General features: G+C 51.1%; 3 protein-coding genes across 4 annotated transcripts; 1 reads left to right on the forward strand and 2 right to left on the reverse strand.

The window, feature by feature from the left end:
* The first annotated feature begins 5,499 nt into the window (after positions 1 to 5,499).
* On the forward strand, positions 5,500 to 7,104 carry LOC120647348 (transcription factor MYB106-like). Its single transcript, XM_039924112.1, has 3 exons — positions 5,500 to 5,758; positions 5,931 to 6,060; positions 6,373 to 7,104. Exons 1-3 carry the CDS (start codon positions 5,623 to 5,625, stop codon positions 6,839 to 6,841), a joined length of 735 nt encoding a protein of 244 aa, XP_039780046.1. The 5' UTR covers positions 5,500 to 5,622; the 3' UTR covers positions 6,842 to 7,104.
* A 594-nt stretch (positions 7,105 to 7,698) lies between these two features.
* LOC120647347 (E3 ubiquitin-protein ligase WAV3-like) lies at positions 7,699 to 12,262 on the reverse strand. 2 transcript variants are annotated; one of them, XM_039924110.1, is made up of 2 exons: positions 11,786 to 12,262; positions 7,699 to 9,931 (listed from the first exon to the last, which is right to left on the reverse strand). In XM_039924110.1, exons 1-2 carry the CDS (start codon positions 11,984 to 11,986, stop codon positions 8,045 to 8,047), a joined length of 2,088 nt encoding a protein of 695 aa, XP_039780044.1. In that variant the 5' UTR covers positions 11,987 to 12,262; the 3' UTR covers positions 7,699 to 8,044. The 2 variants fall into 2 exon arrangements, with proteins under 2 accessions (XP_039780044.1, XP_039780043.1); XM_039924109.1 differs by having other exon boundaries at positions 7,699 to 9,934.
* A 5,331-nt stretch (positions 12,263 to 17,593) lies between these two features.
* On the reverse strand, positions 17,594 to 20,136 carry LOC120647349 (E3 ubiquitin-protein ligase WAV3-like). Its single transcript, XM_039924113.1, has 2 exons — positions 20,059 to 20,136; positions 17,594 to 19,831 (listed from the first exon to the last, which is right to left on the reverse strand). The coding sequence occupies exons 1-2, from the start codon at positions 20,074 to 20,076 to the stop codon at positions 17,807 to 17,809; spliced, it is 2,043 nt and encodes a 680-aa protein (XP_039780047.1). The 5' UTR covers positions 20,077 to 20,136; the 3' UTR covers positions 17,594 to 17,806.
* Positions 20,137 to 20,679: the final 543 nt, after the last annotated feature.

The following is a 20,679-nucleotide window of genomic DNA, read 5'->3' on the forward strand; positions in this document are numbered from 1 at the left end:
TGAGTTGATAAATTTGATCATGTATAGCTTGCTCCACTGTGTATATGATATCATCTGAGTTAAGATATTTTGTTTTGAAAATCTGAAAACATGATCACCCTGTTATGGCTACTAGCATGTTAGGGTGTATTGATATGCTTTGCTATCTTATTCATACTAGTGTAGTTTTTCGTTCAGCAATTCATACTTGAAATGATCTAAATCTGATAAAATTGTTTGAATTGTTCTTAAAATGGATTGAACAGATCCAGGTGGGATTCCTTGTCGCACTGATCGAGCTTTCGGGACGGCTCACTTTGCACTTGTGAGAACCCGGGCAAGGCTGTGCATGACTGAAACGAGTGCTTTAAGCTTCTGATTGTCTTTTGGCATAGGCTTGGTCTCGTTGCTAAGTGAAGCATGACAAGCTTTCAACCCCTGGCATTAAGAATTGCTTGATATAAATTTGATTGAAAAATGAATGTTCGCAACATGTTTTGGCTGGTTTGGCTCACCTGTATGAGTTTGAGTAGCACTGCTTTCCATTCCCTACTTGTTAGTGCTAGATCATGGGTGATGCTTTTATTTCTCCTAAACTGAACTTGCCTAGTTCTAGACTGATTTGATATACCCTGTTGAGCTAGATGCAGGTCTTGTTTATGGATGCACACGTGTTTGAGACTAGATGTTGCTCATATCTTTGTATCTCTGAATGCTTTTACTTACACCTCCTGCATTGCATTCATTGCATAGCATCTGTTCAGGGGGAGTCTCAGCTTCAGGGGGGAGTTTTAGGTCTTTTTAGCCTTGATGTGTGCATGTGCAACAAGGGGGAGAATTTTGAGAGAAGTGATCGAACAAGGGGGAGACTTGTTTGATTTTTGAAAAACTTTTGTGCACAGGGCTTTGAGAGTGCATAATTTTGGAAGAGTTGCCCTTGTGAGAGGGAAAAGCTTTGCTTTGGGAGTTTTTGATTTGCTCTTGGCTCCTGGTTTTCCTTGTTTTCCCTCTGGTTCTTGCATGACTGCGGCGAGCGTTACCTCTGTCTTTGAGGAGTCTGGTTTTAGCTTTTGAACGATTGCGTTGAGCCGTTGCCCTTGTCTTAGGGGATCGATCTCTGCTTGAGTAAGTGACTGTTTCTGCCTTTCTGAGCTTTTTGTCACTTGCTTGAGTTCTTCACTTCTGTTTCTTTTATCACTTCTCTGTTTTCAGGTGGTGTGTTGACAATGCACTCAGCAAGGGGGAGATTGAGGAATGTTGAGTACTCTATCCTGCTTGTGATGAGTGAATTGTCAACCGTGCGGTGTGATCGTGCGCTTGGTCTTTGGATTGCAGGTACACGGGCGTCGAGTGTCGACGGGGAGCTGCCGTGGAGGTGCTGTGGCCGATGGACCGTGCGGTGGATGGCGGTGAAGGGCAGCCGGGACCGGAGCTCGGACCGGGCGGCAGCTGTGGCGTCCACTCCTGGATCGAGGGCGCAAGCGGCGACGGAATGCGGGTTTCTTGGTTTGCGCCACAAAACCAAGGAGGCGGACGGCGGTTGAAGACGCCAAGTCGTGGAGGCACGGGCGTCGGTCTCAAGACTGACTGAGGCGACGGGCGTCGACGGCGTCTAGGGCCTCGCTGCAGGCGAGGAGGTGACGGGCGTCGGGCGGTGTCTAGGGCCGTCAGAAGGCCGAGGCGGGAACGGCGTCTAGGGCCACGGCGTGGAGGCGGGAATCTTCCCGCGCGTGAGGTTTTGGCGGTTTTCTCAAAACCGGCCATCTACCCGGGTTTCGCGGACCCTCCAAAATCACGGACTGGATCTTCATCAAGACGGCGGCATCGCAGAGAAGACTTCGTTTCGAAGAAAGAACCTCGGCCATCGGATGAGATCGTGTACAGGGGGTGCTGCAGGCCAACTGGTCTGACCGGTCCCTGGCACCGGTCTGACCGGTCTAACCAACCAGTCTGACCGGTCCAGCGTACCGGTCTGACCGGTCCCGCGGGTATAAATACCCCTTCACTTGTGTTAGGTCAAGTGCGGCTTTTAGAACTTGTCCTTGAATTGTCTCTACTCCCAGGCCGCTGCCTCTGTGTTCCTCTCCCTCTGTTCATCTCTTTAGGATAGATTTGAATGTTGTTTGTGTGAGAACTCTTGTGGATTTGATTGAGAAAGGAGGCCCTAACCTCCTCGTGCCCTCTGAGCGGTTTGAATCAATCCATCTCCTCGTTTTGTGCCTTGTTTGATGAAATTTCGATTTCGTTTTTGGTGCACTTGATTGCGAGGAGTCCATGAGTTCGTTGCCGTGATTCCCATGCCTCTATTTTGTTCTTGAACCCTCTGGAATCACTAACCCGTCCAAATTCGATTTCTTGGAGACTAGAGAAAACCCCACCCCCTTTGATCTCATCTCGAAATTTTCGTGCTATGGATATCTTTAGGGTGAGATTTCTTGGGGATACACTCTTGGGGTAGGAACGAAGCTATCCTCCAAATTTCATCCGATTTGGACGCGATTTGCTCTCGATTCACGGTTTGGAACTAAATTTTCGGGGTTTTCTGGACACCACCGGTCAGACCGGTTGGAGATACCGGTCAGACCGGTCTGCCTGTTTTTGAATTGCTTGACCGGTCAGACCGGTCTGTGCCTGAGCTGCTTCGTTTTGAGTTGGTTCTCACGCTTTTGCTTCCACGTTGCGATCCGAGTTTTCGGAGTTGAGATAGCTTGTCCAGAGCTATTCTCACTTATCTCGGTTTGAGGGTTTGCGGTGACTTTGGGACATCGGCCGACGGTTTTGAAATTTTGAAGAAATTTTAATCGGCTCCCATTCACCCCCCTCTGGTCGCCGGCTTCGGTCCTTCAGCTTGAAACTGATTAAAGTTCCTAATGTGCCTTATAAAAGCTTGGAGGTGATAGCTAGGGTTGACGCCGATGGAGCCAGTCGTGCTGACTCGAGCACAAACATGTTAGAAAGCTGCTGGGAGCTAATACATCAAGGATCGCCAGATATATCGGGCCATCACGAGGAGTTAGGCCCGGCTCCGGCCTCTGATCCGCGGCCAGGTGTGCGGTCAAACAACACTAGCATCGAACGCTTTCCAGTTCAGTTCAATTCAATCCCCCCCGTCGTCGTCTCTCCCTCTCCCTCTTGGCGTTCGCGTTCGCGTCTCTCTGCTGCGTGCTTGGCTTTCGGAGGATGTGGACGCGCACGTCCGCACGCATCTGTACGAGCTCGCCATTTTTAATCCGCTAAAGCGAGCGGATGCCGTGTTGCGCTGGACACCAGAGCGGGCCTAACAATGGAGCCGCGCTCCTGCAACCACCACTGCCGCCGGCCGCCCCGCCCCCGCCCCCGCCCCGTCAGGCGAAGCGAAAGCCTGATCCCGCCCGCCGGCCGGGGAAGGAAGAAAGGAAATCGCGAGCTTGTTTAATCGGGCCCTTTTTCGAGGCCATATTCGCCTGTCTGGGAGCTCCCTTTTTCGCTGTACGTTTATCTGATTATCTTGAGTGCAGTCGTGGTGATCAATCGATCCTGCGCATGCAGACGGGGGTGCATGAATGTACGATAGATTTGGTTCAGATCACAAGGATTGGTGGAGGTGCTGATTGCCTGATATGGCTGCTATCTTGTGCGCATGATATTCTCTAGAGACCCTTAGCTGTAACCTGCGCTACGTGGCACTTCTGCTGGATGCATGCGAGCGACATGCATCATGTACTTGCCCAGCTGCCTTTGAATCAGTTTATATTAGTCGTTCCATATGAGAAATCTTAGAGGCCATTAGCTTGACATTATTTACTATTTCAGTGCTGTATATACAGTGAAAAATCAAATAAAACAAAAGGGGCTGAAAATGGTCTACAGAGATTCAACTCATTGTCAAAATCTCAAGCCCTGCCAAGCAGGTCGTTTTCGATTGATAGACCTCTCACTTCATATATTATGTAGAGTGTTCCATTATTGTCATCAAGAGTGTCCCTCGCTGACTTTAACAGCACTGTTCTCAAGTCTACTCTGAAACAGGCTCAGCTCTGAAAGTCTAACGACGCGGTTAGGTCCACTTTCGGTCACTGGTAATAACCCATTTGATTTGACTCTAAATTAAATGGTCATTGATTAACCACGAGTAGCAAGTATTAGTACTAGTAGCATCCGGTCATGCATGGCTTTAACCGCTTCAACTCCTACGTTGGTGGAAAAGAGAGATTGTCCACTCCACTCGCTATGATGCTAAGCGATGAGTACCTTTTCCTTTGACTACCACTGACCAGTTTCAGTATAAGCTAGTTCAGTCATCAGTCGTCGTTATTACAGTGTGTTTGTGCATCGAGTTTGCTTGCAAAAGTGGCACGCACGCGACGCGTAGAAAACAATATGCCGGCAATCCAGCATCCGTGCAGCTCGACGTTGATAGTGTTCACAGCCATGGTAATCAGCCAAGTGATTCATCAGGAACAGCGACAGGCAATCGATCTCAACACAATTAAACAAACTGTACCCTGCATATGGTCATCGCGCGCTAACTGATTCATCAGGAACAGGGAAGAACAGGCAATCTCACCACTATTAAACTAACACTACTATGCTCCCTGCAGCATCAGTCTTTGACAAACAACCCGCAAAGAAAGAAAAGAAAAGAAGTATTTGACAGACACAAAAAAAAAACAGCCCAGCTTCTGTGGGGCCCACTTCCCAGTGACTTGCGCATAGAACATATACTGGCTAGTACTACTTTACTCTGTAGTGACTTGACTACTATTTTAGGCCACCAGCAACGCCATTTCTAAATACGGCCGGTCTACGCCTAGTTTATAAACTCCCTCCATATGGGAAATAGATGACGTTTAATACAAGATTTGAGTCAAACATTGGGAATATAAATCATGAATAACTTTTAAGTTATTGAGTTTGAAAAAAATAAAAATTATATGAATAGATTTGTCTTAAAAAATATTTTCATAAAAATATACATATATCACTTTTCAATAAATATTTTTATAAAAATAAGCAGTCAAAGTTATACTTCGAAGACCGTGTCGCTGTCTATGAAGGGAGTATATACTGCTACCACCAGCATGTACACGAGGAAAGGCTAACATCTTGTGATAGATAACCATCACGCACGCAAGCTAGGGATGATTGATGAGGAATTTCGGGATAAAATAAGCTAGCTATAGCTGATGAGGCAACACGCTAAAGATGCCTTTAGCTGCAGCGAGCGAGAATATCTTGGCTTTGCTGCATTTTTGCATTGCATCACCACACAACATTCTAGTAGGGCGAGCCCTTTTCCGGGGGCGAAACAATAAAATACTCGCCTTGAAGCTTAGCCAAGTGGGAGTGGAATTGTTTACTCCCCGCCCGCGAAAATGACGTGACGTCCATCGCCACCGCAGCGAGCTCACCCCCCCACCCCCCAACTTGCGAGCTCGTATAAATGGCGAGCATGGCCGCCCAGATTCTAGCCGTCATACAAGCCGGGAACCAGAGCCCCGGAGCTGCCGCCCAGATTCTAGCCGTCATACAAGCCGGGAACCAGAGCCCCGGAGCGCCAGCTGCATAGCTAGAGAGATACATCTATCGACCAGCGCTAGCTGCAGAAGCCATCAAATAGTCGGCTAGCTGCTGGTTAATTAGTAGATAGCTATTGGGAGAGGGATGGACGCGATCAGCAGCCTGATGCTGCAGGAGGGGTGGAGGAAGGGGCCATGGACGGCGCTGGAGGACAGGCTGCTCACCGAGTACGTGCAGCAGCACGGCGAGGGCAGCTGGAACTCTGTCGCCGAGCTCACAGGTGTATGCAGTTAATTTGTGTTGCATGTAGATGATGCCAAGTTTGTGTGTTAAGATTTGATTTGTGTTTAACCGTGCTGTCTGCAGTGTAATTCAGTGTTGTGGTATTGTTGCTGACGATGAATTGAAGTGAACTAACCGGTGGCATGGCTGGCGATGATGTACTACTGCAGGGCTGCGGCGGAGCGGGAAGAGCTGCCGGCTGCGGTGGGTGAACTACCTCCGGCCGGACCTGAAGCGGGGCAAGATCACCCCCGACGAGGAGACCGTCATCCTCCAGCTCCACGCCATGCTCGGCAACAGGTACTGTCAATCTGTCCATATACTTGTAATGCATTGCAGAGGACAGGAACGTTTTAAAAAAATTGTGTCTACTCGACGTAAAAGCTTTGAATTAAATAAAATTTCCCTTATCGGAAAAATATGTACACGTACGCAACGACACACTCAGTAGTGATCAGCAGATGCATGTACTTGCAGCCTAGAGTGTGGGCTACACTGTAGTAGGTTAGATTAGATTCCCCTAGCTACACTGTTGGCGATCTCTTCTCTTTCCATCGTGTTGGGTTCGGATGGTGGGCGGCGCCTAACCGTGCTGGGGATCGATCGGTGCAGGTGGTCGGCGATCGCGCGGTGCCTGCCGGGGCGGACGGACAACGAGATCAAGAACTACTGGCGGACGCACTTCAAGAAGGCCCGGCCGTCGCGCCGCGCCCGGGCGCAGCTGCTCCACCAGTACCAGCTCCAGCAGCAGGAGCAGCGCCGCCAGTACCTCCAGAGCCTGCACCTCCTGCACCAGCACCAGCAGCAGCAGCTGCAGCTGCTCCAGCAGCAGAGCCAGCAGCTGATGATGACCCAGCAGCAGAGCCCGCCGGAGCCCGACCACCAGGCCGCCGTCATGGCGATGGTCAGCAACGACGACCAGCAGGGCAGCCCGGCGTCGACGGCCGAGCACTGCACGCTCCCGGTCCCGGACGACGACGACGCGCTGCTGTGGGACAGCCTGTGGAAGCTCGTCGACGGGGACGGCTGCGCCGACGGCTCCAGCGGCGGCGAGTACTACACGGCGCGTACGCCAGTGTAAAGGGGAGGGAGGAGGAGGTATATTGCTGAAGGTTTCAGGCTTTCAGTTGCACCCACTGTAAGGATACTGCTAGCGCTAGTTGTAGTAGTAGAGCCGTGCTGATTTCCAATGCGAATGGTCGAGATCATGCTTCATGTTTTTATTTTACCCATGAGCCGTGAGAAAGTGGCATTGTATGAAGGCATCCTCTGGTTATCTAGTCCCGTTACAAGCATGTAATTATGGTTCCCAAATCATGTTTACTAAGGATTTTACCTGCTTGAGCTTCTTCTTCAGTCTATATTTTGTGGAGGAGAAACTGTTGACAGGTTGACCTCCTACTTGGCGAACTCATATGGGGAAGTTAGCGTTTTTTTAGTGACCTCGTCAGTGCGGTTGCTAAACAAAATCTGCATAGCAGAGTATCATTAAGGACAGTGTGTGTGCCTACTGGCAACTTAACATCACTTGCAGCAGCATCTTTTGCAGGTTCAGATGCTGTTCTACTTCTACATCTTTTCCAGCAGTTTTTAGCATCAAGGTTTCCCTCTAGGATTTTGACAAGCACGTGGTTTAACATTCCAGAATATGGATAGACTGACCATGATTTGCAGTAGGGTCTTTGAACCGGTGAACCAGGCATAACACAGGAGGCTATCAAATTCAGACTTCCTATTCAAAGAAGTTCCATTCCCAAAGCTTATGCTAGCCCATTGACATGAAATTTATGTACAGAACAAACAAACGACAGTGAAAAATATCAAGGAACAATACCTAAATCTTTTTTTCACTTCTATTGATATGTGCCATTTATCATTCTCAAAGCTAATGCTCACTGGCATCATTCAAGGGAGATGTTTATGTAACAGACAACTGCAGAAAAAAAAGGGAATCAGTCCTAAATCCTTTCATTCCGTTGATATGCCATTTATCATTCCCAAAGGTGTTGCTCACTGAAATCATTCAAGGGAGATGTTTATGTACAGAATAAACAGACAACTGTCATCCTTTTCACCTCTATCAGTTATGCCATCTATAAATCCTTTCCAAATTTCAACCATGTACACCAAACCAGCATATATCTCAAGACTTCTAGTCCCATGCCTACTATAGAATATTCAAAATGGAAGTAAGAGCTGCAGTATAACAAACTAAAAAATGAATAATTTACTTTGTGTAATACTTCAATAGTCAATTCTAGAACTGCATCATGATCAGGCAGCATCACAGGGGCTGACTGGAGAAGGATTTCGTTGACCTGGTTGGCAGCCTGAACCTATGTGGAGACCTATGTGAAGGAGCCATAGTTGGGGAGCGGTTCAGCGTGTCAACACCAGGGGCAGCAAGAGTCTGAGAGCGCTGAAGCATGTCAACCATGGATGGCGTCTGATATGTGTGAATAGTGGTAGTGAGATCAGTCGAGTCACCACGTGCGGTTGCTCTCTGCCATGTGTGTGAGCTCAGGCCAGACAGCATGAACGCCCTGCCTGATTCCTCGTACCTTTGCCGGCTCTCCACCCTATCCTGCATCTCCCTCAGCTCTGTTATCAATGACAAGCATTGGTTATCTAAAGATTGTGCAGCTTGTGATTCCAGTATCCTCCTACAGCCTTCGAGAATCGCAACGGCCTGAGAAAAAGCACCCCCCTCAGCTGCAGCCTGTGCGGCAGACATGTCCTCTGTGGCTTGAACACGGTGCAACTCACGTTCAACTTCAGGAGACATTTTGCAGTCCACAAAATGTGCAGGGCGCTGAACGCTCACTTCTTCACCCTGTACTTTGATATTCTCAGTGGTGATTGCGTCGTCGTATGTGCATGTAGGTTTGATCAGATGAGTCTTCCCCGTCGCAGCTGGGACATGTAGAGTGACCAGAAACCCCCGCTCTTCATCTGCATACAGGTCTCCAATATCAACTGAACCACTATGGCCATTTTCAGCAACCTGACTTGTATAGCCGCCTGACTTGATGGACGTCAGCAGCACACCGTCATCAACACATTCAATGCTCAAACGCATCTCCTTAATAACTACACTCAGGAGCCCGCCAATACACTGAGCAAACCCATCTTGGATCGAGCCTTCAGCATCAATAAATGAAAATGTGCCACTAGATATATCAGCAATAGCATGCATGGCAGCAGAATCATGATCTGATCCAAAACCAAAGGTGTGGATCTGGACATGATGACCTGTTCCGGGAAGAATTGAAGGTGGGACAAGGGCGCTGTAATTTAGCAAACCCCTGTCAGAAAGGAGGGTATGTGTGTCTTGACCATCAGAGAGAAGAATGATGCTACAGACTGGGTTCTTCAACTGACGGTCCTCGATCACTTTAGCACCTCTCTTTAGCCCGCCAGCAATGTTTGTGCCACCACTTGCAACAAGTGAACTGACATCTTGCAAGGCTCGCTGCTTACCAGTTAATGTCATTCGGCGAAGAGGAAAGAGTCTCCGTGCTATGGATGAGAAGGCAATGACAGACAGGCGGTCGTTGGGTCCAAGGGTTTGTATGACAAAGCTCATGGCACACTTCAGAAGTGCAAGCTTGGTCCCTGCCATGCTACCGCTGACATCAAGAACAGTGACAAGGTCAAGAGGTGCACGGGAGCATGCTGAGTGAGAGGATTTTGGAGCCTTGAGATGGATTAATACAGCAAAGACCTCCTGGGCCACAGACTGTCGTATAGCAGGAAATTCTGAATATGTCTTGATTTCAACTGAACCAGTGACTGCATCATGTTCATTTGCTGTATCAGACTGAAGCTCTATGAGCTCATCATCATTGAAGATGCCTGCCTCTGGTGTACGGAAGAAAGGAAGGTGCTCCTGCAGGTTTCCACTGTATGTATTGGAAAGCCTGCGGACAACAGCCATGTGCCCTTCATCCTGGGGCCAATTTAGTGGGCTTACTCTAGCTCTTCCATAATTGGCATCTGCAGGTTGAGCACCTGGGAGTTCTTTCCACTCAGCACGGCATATCGGGCAGATAAGGTTGCCATGCTTGACATTTGAAGATATGCAATGAAAATGGAATTTGTGGGAGCATTCAGCTGTGAACAAGGCCTGTCCGATCCCTGATCTCATGCCTCCAAGGCAAATTGAACATATCTTCTGAAACCAACAAAGTCAAAGAAATATAAGGTGTCAATATCAGAGCTTGCTAACTTAACAAAAAGCATATACTCTGCTATGACTTGTGAATAATACCTGCATATCTAACACATCACGGTACTTAAAACGGCCATGTGGTTTTAGGAATTTACAAGACACTAAGCTCACCTAATCAGTGTTGGAAAATTGTAAACACATGCACACACAAGCAATGCGGTTATGATAAAACATGGTGGGAACAGAAAGATGATCTGAAAATGGATATGACATCTCAGTATAAGAGGTTGTGAAACACATGTTTGAAAACCACAAATTGCGCATCCTGATGCAATCAAAGGAATGTCTGCTTGTAAAAACTTGCTCTACAAGTGTAGCATGCTCAGGTACAGCTGGCTATCATGGTTGCTCAAAAGGCTATGATAAGAGGATTTGAGTTTAAATTACAGTATGCACCGGCACTACTTATAGTCACATGCATCCTACTTAGAAACCATTGAAATAATAGGTGACTAGTTTATCATCTTTGCAGATAAAGAAAACAAGATTGAATTAACATATGGAAATTTATTTCCCAGTTTCAAATATATCAGGATCAGAAGGAAACTACTCTTTACAAGTCAATGAAATTTGTCAAGCTGCACAGTAAGAACATATCGGAATACCCTAGTTCTTAGTTTCACTTTCCCTAGCAGCTGGGGGTCAAATAAGATGTACTGCTACCAACCAAGCAGAACACGTGGAAAGACAAAAGCAGCTACGTCATATTCAAACTCTTTCCCTTTGAGTAGATGAGGAGAAAAACATGAGGGGAAGCTCTTACGTCACATGAATAGAAACAAGTATTTCCATGATTTATTTGAAATTGTGCCAAAAGTTTTAGTATGGACTTGTGCAACTATCTTCAAAGTTCAGCTCTGACAAACTTGCAGAAAAACAAATGTAACATGGTAGAGCAACCGTAGTTCAATGTATATAATCACAATGTCTAATTTTAAAATTCAATCCAGTATCTGCTCGAAGAATTCTCTAGATGCATCGTCATACCTCACATTAATTGACAATGCTTGCCCTGTTTAATTTGTTTTTTTTTCTCGTACCCTTAAATTTTCTTTAGAAAAAATAGCGCAAATGCCTAGAAGTAACGATTCCAGATGAAAAAGGGAGCATATGCCATTTGATCAACCTTAGAGCAGCTCCAACATATTGATTTTTCCCTTTCCTCTTTCTCATCTTATATGGAAATCCCCCATCACAATTTTAATTTATCGGGGAGATGTGCTCCAGCAGATTGATTTTTCCATTTCCCCTTTAATTCATGGGTGGACAGGATCTTCTCATACATGTGGATCTTATGGCTAGGAAAGAATGGATAGAAAGGGAGAAGGAAAGAGAGAAGGTGGAATTCCCCTTTAAAAAAGGGAGATGGGAGGGAAATATAGGGGAAATGGGAAAAGGGAAAATCAATCTGTTGGAACTAAATTTTTTCCCCTAAATCTCCTTTATAGCTAAAAAGTGAAAAGGAAAAAGGGGATAATCAATCTGTTGGAGTTGCTCTTAGAAACGACAGCAGCGACTCAACTCAACAGGCCTGGTTTGCAAATTGCAACCAAGATGGTGCATACTCCAAAGTTAATACTAGTCAACAGGGGTCGTTGACCAACATGGATGCAAAATCGGCATCTTTTTGCCTGGAAATGAAAACGACGAATCCCCCCCCCCCCCAAAAAAAGAACGTAATCCAACGCCAAAACCGTCATTTCCCCCACATCTCCACACCCCGTTCGATACCATTCATGAATGATGAATAATCAAACAAGAAGATGAAAGAAAAACGAAAAATGATTCCCCCACCTGCGAGCTCCGGCTCCCAAAGCTTGTCAGCCGCCGCAGAGACACGGAGGCGGACTCCGCCTTCTCCTGGGCCAAAGAAGACGACGGCTCAGCCACCCCCGCCTCCGGCGGCGAGTCCTCGATGGCCATCTGGCGCGCGGGCACGCTGATGCAGAGGCTGGTGGCGAGCGCGCGCTTGGCGCGGCTCCACGCCTCCCCCATTGCTCCGTCCCCTTCCGACCCTCAGAGTAACTGAGTAAGAGGCGGCTCCTTTCGAGCGCACGAAATGCTGGTGCTGCTCGGTGAAGGACTTAGGTTTCGGAATCAGATCAGAAGCGGGGGGTTAGGGGGCGAACGGTTCTCGCCATCGCGGTGGAAGCCGGAAGGGAGATGATTTTGCGGTGGCGGCGGGCGCATGCGGTGGTGGTTGGGTTTGGGGTTTTGGTCGTTGGGGAGAGCTGTGGATGTGGAGGAATATAAAAGGCGGGCAAAGACCGGAAGAGGAAGGCGAGAGAGATGGAGGGAGGAGGAAATGGAAGAGCACCCCATTAATGCTGTGTTTGACTTCCCGTAATACCCCTCTGCTTCAAATTCAGCATAAATCCTTATAAAAAAATCTGCACATATAATATATTCATGTGACTGGAGATTTTGTTTCGTCGACTATTATCCCATACTCCCTCCCGTCATAGATAAACGATGCTTATTCCTAATCAACCATTCCAAACTTTAACTGCATAATTTCTCTCCGTCTTTAAATACATACATAATGTTGTGTATTAAAACAAAGGAAGTATTTGTGTTTTAAAATTAAAATGTGCTAGTTTACAATGTAAACCACTGCTGTGTTTCATCATAAATTGACTTGTTTAGATCTAAAAGTTTTTTGGCAAAAAAAAGTCACATCATGCATGAAGTATTAAATATGAATAAAATAAAAAATTAATTGCACAGTCCGCGTATAAATTGCGAGACAAATCTGTTGAGCCTAATTGCGCCATAGTTTAATAATGTGGTGCCATAGTAAATATTTACTAATGAGTAATGACAAATTATTTAGTCTTAATAAATTTATCTCGCAGTTTACAGACGAAGTCTGTAAATTGTTTTGTTGTTAGTCTAAATTTAATACTTCAAATGTGTATTCGTATTTTCAAAAACTTTATACGTAAAGAACTAAACAAGGCTGGAGTATCCACATCCATAAAGTTGCTGCACATGCAGCCTGAAAACGCACGCAATGGATCGGTTTGCTGGTCAGCTGATGGTCATTCATAAACAAACCGTACCCACAGGAAAGAAACCATTCTTTTCCGGGGCGTCTATTTATCGCTTTTTGCAATTGAAATTCGTCCAATCGCAGAAGCGAGCTGCGCCGCCGTCGCCGCCGCCAGCTCCGGCGGCCTCCGCCGCCTCCGCCGCCGCCTCCATCGCCGCCACGCTAATCGAGCCCGCCGCCGCGCCGTCTAGCCACCGCCGCGTCATCTTCTCTTCGCCCCCGCCGCCGGCACCGCCCACCGGAGGTCTGGCCCCGCCCAGCCGGCGGCGCTCCCGCGCCGCCGCGCCCTCCGCCGGCCGAGCCGCCTCCACCACCGGGCTGCCGCCGCCGCCGGGCCCTCCTCTAGATCCGGAGGCCATGGAGCCCTCCGGCAACCCGAAATAATAAGTTCCGCCGCCTCCCGCCGCCACCCCGGCCGCCGGCGATCTCGCCGGCGGCCGCCCCGCCCACCTCCCACCCCTCGCCGTCCACCCCCTCCCCCACCCCTCCCTCTCATCTGGCTCGCCTGCCACTTCACCCTCCCCTGGTTCGGGGAGGAAGATGAACAGGGCGGGGCTATTCTTCTGCGACGCATCGGCTGGCAGCCACGCGCACGATGAATAGCCCCCCGATTCTTTTCACTCTGCAAGGGCATGACGTACGAAGGGCACGATTGGCACACGTGACACGTGTAGAATTGTAGCAAACTACTACTCTTCCTTTGGTAGCATAGCATGTGAAGAGGAGACTTTTAAGCCTGGCAGACTGGATGGTGTTTGACCGGTTAATGAAGGATGATAGGCTGCGCATTCGCCAAGGCAAGGTCGGTATCATCCATGATCCATCCCTGTGGTGGAGCGGTGGCATCGTTACCAGCTGTGCTGCACGTTTCCGAAGAGCGGTAAGAAGTTTCAACTAAACACAACGCAGAGAGCGGATGGATGGAACAGGGTGTGCTTGCCTGTCGAAGCAGACGCGGTCTGCCTGGGTCTTGCCTGCGTCTGGGTTACACCCACAGCAAACAAACCCAGCGGCCGCCGCGGCATCCGTCGGCCAGCGTCACGTCGGACGACGCACGCCCTCGGCCCGCGCGGGCCGCCGGCCTCATCCGGGGTGCTGGCTGGCTGGCTGGCTGTGTCGGCGACCCTGGCATGCCGGGCAGGGACCTGGATTGCGTTGCGTGCGCCGGTTTTCTGATGGTTCCGCTTCCGCGGACGCCGTCGATCCGATCCGTGCACACCCATCTCGGCTGGTTAGTCGAGTCGCTTATTCGCTTCATTTGACCGGCAAACGTTGTGGCGGTCGATTGGACTAGAGCGGAGGTTTATCTACGTGCGGACAGGAGACACGTGCGCGCGACGGTGGAAACGAAAATTTCTTGTAAGGCCCTCGAACAAATGACACTCCCTTCTATGACCCTCGAAAGAGCAAACTTCCTTCCTTGGTTTTGTTTTTATTTTGCATCCCTTCTATGGCCCTGTCGTTATATCTTTAGTTAAATCCCAGGTAAGTGGTTGTGAAACGGCAATAATACCCCTGGCGCTACTACACTGCACCTCCAGTTAAGTGGGTGTGAAAACTAGCTGCTTGTTTGAATCAACAGAGCTGCTGTCGCGAGGCTTGAAAGACGTTTAATCAGTTTAAGTGAGGGATCAAATTTGACCTTGCACTTGACCTGATATATCGTGATCATCAGCTAGTGCTAGCTAGTCCATTGTTTGCGAATCATAGGCATGTCTCCTCTACACAAAAAATTAGAATCTCCGCGTGGCGCGTGCGCGACAAATTCACAGGCACGGATGCAACGACTCCGAACTCCAAAGAGAAGAACAACGACCTGGCGCCAAGAACAACGACCTCGCCAGGCTCTCCCTCCGCCCCTCAGCCCGCAGCCGTGAGGGCCGCTGCAACCACGCCCCTGAGCCCACAGCCGTGAGGGCCGCGCGGGCTCACCTGATCTTGCCGAAGCGAGGGCTGTTGCGGGTGCTGCCGCTGGCCGCGCGCGTCCCGCTGCGGGGGCTCCGCCACCGCTTGGGCGCGTCCCAGAGCCGCTGCCGCTGGCCGCGCGCGTCCCGCTGCGGGGGCTCCGCCACCGCTTGGGCGCGTCCCAGAGCCGCCGCCGCCGCCCGCGCGCTGAACGACTAGGGGCGCGTCCCGGGGCCCGCCATCCGCGCGCCTGAACGCGAGCCGCCGCAGCCGTCCGCGTGTGTCTGCTCCAAGGGCGAGCAGCCGTCCGCCACCGGGAGCAGGATCCGAGCGGACGATGGGGAGCGTAGGAGCTCGCGAGGGATGGGGGGCGTGGTGGCTCTGCTTGGGGGTGACGGTCGATTACAGGGGTTTCCAAGGGGTATTTTGGTCTAAGATTTCTAGTTCTCACGTGCCGCTCGGAACTCTAACGGAATGGGCTTAACAGATCTCACCGGAGGGCCATGGAAGGAATGCAAAATAAAAATAGGACCAAGGAAGGGTGTTTGAAATTTTAGGGCCATAGAAGAGAGTGTCATTTATTTGAGGGCCTTATAAGGAATTTTCTCAAACTAAAACTTGTTGGCCTCTTTGAAATGTCCCGGACGGGGCAATGCAATTCCCTTCCGTCTTTCCTCTGCTGTATATGCATGTACTTTTCTTATATAAATACATGTACAGAGAAAGGAAAAGTATGATGCGCCCATGGGTGAACCTAATTCCATTATTAACAATTGACCGCGTACGTTGCTGGTGCCTGCTTGTCGGCTGATTGGATTGGATCCGATTAAAATAGATGCTAATCCTGTTACGATCAGAGTGGACGTGATCCTTATTCACTCTGTGATCTGGCCTTGGATTTTCCGTGCGTGTACCGGTCAAGGTTTGGGTGCTACACCAAACGGAATAAAAAAAAGAAAGAAAGAGAAATAAAATACAGTCGGATGATGCCACTGAATTCCAAAGCATCGCACATTAGTTTGCACCGCTCGTAGCCACAAAAGTTGGGGCGCATCAACGAAGTCGGGCATCATGGGTGAGGATCGCGTGTCAGATCGACGTAAGTACACCTTGCGCTGAATCTGAATGTAAACCAGGCCAGCACTACGGATTCGACCTGCTATTTCTGTGTTAATATCGGGTCCAATTCGCAGTGCGTCTGCTGCTGACGACCGTATGACCGAAAGCCGTGTCACACACACACACACACACACACACACACACACACACACACACACACACACACACACACACACACACACACACACACACACACACACAAAAAGAAAAAACTGCCAACTACCGTCTACGCATCTGTATCGTCATCATCAACTGCTCGCGTTTCGTGTTGATGAACCTTAGGGCGATGGATTATCTGTTGGAGCTGATGAGTTGTCGACGACTTTGATCCATTCCTTATATATTCCTCATGATGCAAACCAAGGCCGAGAGGGACCTGCAACGACGACAGGAACGGCGGCGTGCGTGGTGGCGTCGGTACAGAGTACTAGTACAGATCCTCTCACTTGTCCGTAGCATACTACTACAGTAGTGTGCTGGTGACGTTCTCCATGACCTGGACGTGCTTGGTCAGAGAAGCCTTGCTCCCATGGCCCCACACCCAGCGGTGCCAATGCTCCTCCTGGCTAAATGGCCAACGCCCTCAGCAAGCTGCCCTGCTCTACTACTAGCGGACTACTTGCATCGAAGTGGCATTCCTTGGTCTTCACAGATGGGCGCCGGACTGAACAAGCTAGTTAATGGATCGGAATTCATCCAAAGACGACTTCCTTTTGCCGCTAATAAGCTATCTAGCTGGCCATTTCGTCCCCGTTCCATCGGCAGCACAACGAGAATCATTCAATGGCGACCATGTGCCGTACGTGGGATCGGTGGAGAGCCCGTTCAAACCTGGCGGCTCTGATTACAACAACTGGGAGCCGGCCGGAGAAAGATCGTCGCCCAGCAGAAGTAGCTAGAATGCAGCCACCTCTCCGATCCGAACTACGCCCGCCCCCATGGCGACGACTCGTAGCCGCAGCGCTCTGGCTCTGCTCGGCCAGAGCATGTTTTTCTGCCCCCGGGGTTGGTCGGATTGGACGGACGACTCGGTGCTTGTTGCGTTCGGGGCGGCGTTCAGACTCGCCCGCTGATCATCTCCTCCGATTTCCAGCTCCCGATCGGTGAGGGTTGGGAACGGTGTACCTGCTGCCTGCATGGACAGGCGGCGGACTCTCGATCGCCGGGTGGCTGGCTCCGCCTTGTCCGGAGAATGTTCCTTCCATCGCGACGGCAATGTGCTAGTACTAATGGCTACCACCAACCAGCTGCTGACCTCGGCGCGGGGGGTTCGCCGACGGTCGGCCTCCGTCGTCGCGCAAGTCTGCAGCACGGGTGTCGTACATTCGCTTGTGAGGATGACGCTTTTTCAACGCACCGCATTAACCGAGGGATTTCATTTGACTCTGTTTTTCCTCTCGAGGGTGACGGGTTTAATAAGAGTTCAGACACAGAGCAACAGCAATCAGCTCGTCAGCCGCACAACAGAAAATAGTCTTCCCAGACTGAGATGGACCAAACAACTAGGAACCCGTGGGCTCAAGATGGGCCACCAAGAATCGATACTGGCCTGTAAAGCCCATGTTTTAAGAGCCTAGTATTTTCTCTTCTCAAACTTGGGCTCAGATTTGAGGCACTGAATTGGGCTCGGTACAGTAGTTATTCATCTCCCAAATTCCTCTTGTTTATTCAGAACAGAAACAAACTCCCAGTCCAAACTCCAAACACTCACGATCGCTTCTTCTCAACTAGTACATGTCTCACAGTTCCTTGGATTCAGAGCCGCCCGCTTCTTCTGCAGCTTTCGGTTGCTGCTCCTGCTGCTGCTCAGCAGACGCCTCCCGCGCCCTCCGCGACCGCAACAGCATGGCGCGCATGGCCGGCGTCAGGTACGACGCCGTCCCCTCCGCCTCATTCTCCGACGGCCCTTCGGCCGCCGCCGCGCTGGACGCCCCTGCATCGCCGCCCGGTCCACCGCCACCGAGATACTCCATCAACTCCGTCACCTCCGAGTTCATCGCCTCCCCGGCGCCACCTTCGCCACCCGCCAAGGTCTGCCGCAGGGGGCGCAGCTGCCTCGAGGTTGCGCGCTGCTGCTCGTGCGAGCTCAGGCCGGCGAGCACGTACGCGCGCCCCGACCCCCTGTAGCTCTCCCGGGTCGCCACGCGCTTGCACATGCGCCGCAGCTCGGTCCCCAGCGCCGCGCTCGTGGGGTCGCCGCCGCCTCGTGCCGCTGACGACCGCGCCACGGCTCGCCGCCGGTACCCGAGTATCGCCGCCGCCTCCTGGTGCGCGCCCCGCTCCGCCGCCGCCCTGGCCGCCGCGATGTCCTCGATCGCCTCCACGCGGACGCGCTCCCGCTCCACCTCCGCTGACCGTTCCGCGTCCGCCGCGTGCTCCGGTCTCGCCACCACCGCGTCCTCGGCCGTCACGTCGACGTGCGCGCCACCAGCCGCTTCTCGGTAACTGCAACGAACACTGATCAGGGGGGTCTCACTCTCACCGTCCGTTGCTTCCGCGGTTGGAACGGACAAGAACAACAAGAAGCGCCGCTCCTCGTCCGCATAGAGCTCGCCGACGGCGACCGAGGCGGAGCGGCCATCCTCGTCGACGCGGCTCTCGTAACGCCCGGACTTGATCGAACTGATGCGGACTCCAGGGTGCTCGGAAGCGATGGCAACGCGCGCCTCCTGGACCACGACGGTGAGCAGCCCGGCGATGCACTGCGCGAACGCGTCCTGGATGACGGCCTCGTTCTCGATGTACGAGAACGTCCCGCCAGTGGCCTCGGCGATGATGTGCATCGCCGCCGCGTCGTGCTTGTGGCCGAAGCCAAACGTGTGGATGGGCGCCGACCGGTTGCCGGTGCCGGCTGGCACGAAGGACGGCGGCACCAGCGCCTCGTAGTTGGGTACACTGCTCCGCGTTCGCCGGACGGTGTGGTTGTCCTGGCCGTCAGAGAGGAGTATGACGCTGGAGACGGCGTTCCGGTACCGGCGCTCGCCGAGCACCTTGGCGGCCGTCCGGAGCCCCTCGGCGATGTTTGTGCTGCCGCCCGCTGTGAGGGACTCCACGGCCTCCGCGGCGACACCCTTCCCGATGGCCGACATGCGCAGGAGCCTGGTCACGCGGCGCGCCCCGGAGGAGAAGGACACGACGCTGAGGCGGTCGTCGGGGCCGAGGCTGTCGATGACGAACCCCATGGCCTGCTTCACCAGGGCAAGCTTGTCCCGGTGCATGCTTCCGCTCACGTCGAGCACCGTCACGAGGTCGAGAGGCGCGCGTGGCGCCGCCGCCGCCTCGCTGGCCGCCGCCGCGCCGTCGACGATCCCCGGAGCCTTGACGTGCACGAGGACGGCGAAGTTGTCGTGAGAGGAATCCCTGGCGACCGCCGAGTACTCAGCGTGCGTCTTGACGGCCAAAAGTCCGCTGGATACGGCAGCTGCTTCGCGCCGCTGGCCGTCGTGGACACAAGGCGGGTCCACCTGGTCGTCGTCGTCGAACACCTCCGGGTCCGCGGAGCGGAGCGGCGGCGGCGGCGGCTGAAATCCGTGCATGGCCTCCATGCGGGGAAATGCCTGCCGCGGTAGCGTCGGTGGCACCGCCGACGGCGGTGACACCGGCAGCTCGCGCCACTGCGCGTTGCAGAGCGGGCAGACGAGGCGGCCGTGCGCGACGCTGGTGGAAATGCAGTGGAAGTGGAACGTGTGGGAGCACTCCGCCGTGAAGATGGCCTGCCCGCCGCCGCCGGCCATGCCGCCGGTGCAAATGGGGCAGGGGTTGCTCTGCATCCAAAGCAAAAATTTGCACAACTAAAATGATCTGTTCACGATGGACATTAGCGCACCTGCTATGTGGAATGCCAAAAAAAAAAAATCTAAGATCGTCTTGATAAAAAATTAGCCAGAGTCCAGAAAAAAAATAGTGTCTGCTCTAAACCGTCCGATTTTTTTGGAGTTTTGAAGAAGCAATACGGAAGAAATTCAAATACTGATAGCAGACAACTCTTCACCTGTTGAGGACGTTCCATCTCGGCGAGCTGTTCTGAGCTAGAACTGATAGGAAAGAATTAGTGAGATGGCAATGGGTATAAAACCAACCGAATGCTTCGTCTAAAAGGAAAGAGAAGGATGAGGATATTGGATATTTGGATATACCATCGTAGCGTAGCTGCCACGGTATGCTGATAGTGACTTCAAATCTTAACTAAACAAAATTTGGATTCCTCAGCTTTTGATCTGTACTGGTTTTGTCCGTAATCGTCATTAGTCAGCACGTCCTCTTGCGCGTGTCCTAAGGATTAAGTTATTGGTTCTACCGTCTATTGAGCGGAGCAAACAAGAATGCTTAGCGAAAAGGTTGTCTTCGACAAATCAGGATGTCTCAGACATCACACGCTTGAGACTTTAGCATGGATTTTTTTTGGCATTATTATTTCGCTATTAAAGTTAAGTTGGTCGGATCTGTATTGCGCGTTTGAACTTGGACGTTTTAGATGAAGGATTTTTTATGTTTAGCTAAATACTGATGTACTTAGCGTCCACGCCTTTATATAAGAATAAAATTTAAAAAGAAATAAAGGACAAAATGATGACACGATTACACCAATTTTTTTTCCATTCTGAATAAAGTC

Source organism: Panicum virgatum, chromosome 9K (genome assembly GCF_016808335.1).
Source record: "Panicum virgatum strain AP13 chromosome 9K, P.virgatum_v5, whole genome shotgun sequence".
NCBI lineage: Eukaryota > Viridiplantae > Streptophyta > Magnoliopsida > Poales > Poaceae > Panicum > Panicum virgatum.

Coding starts and splice junctions, on each gene's coding strand:
- LOC120647348 (XM_039924112.1), top strand. CDS start 5,623: ATGGACGCGATCAGCAGCCTGATGCTGCAGGAGGGGTGGAGGAAGGGG. Junction 5,759..5,930: donor CTCTGTCGCCGAGCTCACAG/GTGTATGCAGTT, acceptor GTACTACTGCAG/GGCTGCGGCGGAGCGGGAAG. Junction 6,061..6,372: donor CACGCCATGCTCGGCAACAG/GTACTGTCAATC, acceptor CGATCGGTGCAG/GTGGTCGGCGATCGCGCGGT.
- LOC120647347 (XM_039924109.1), bottom strand. CDS start 11,986: ATGGGGGAGGCGTGGAGCCGCGCCAAGCGCGCGCTCGCCACCAGCCTC. Junction 9,935..11,785: donor TTGGGAGCCGGAGCTCGCAG/GTGGGGGAATCA, acceptor TGTTGGTTTCAG/AAGATATGTTCAATTTGCCT.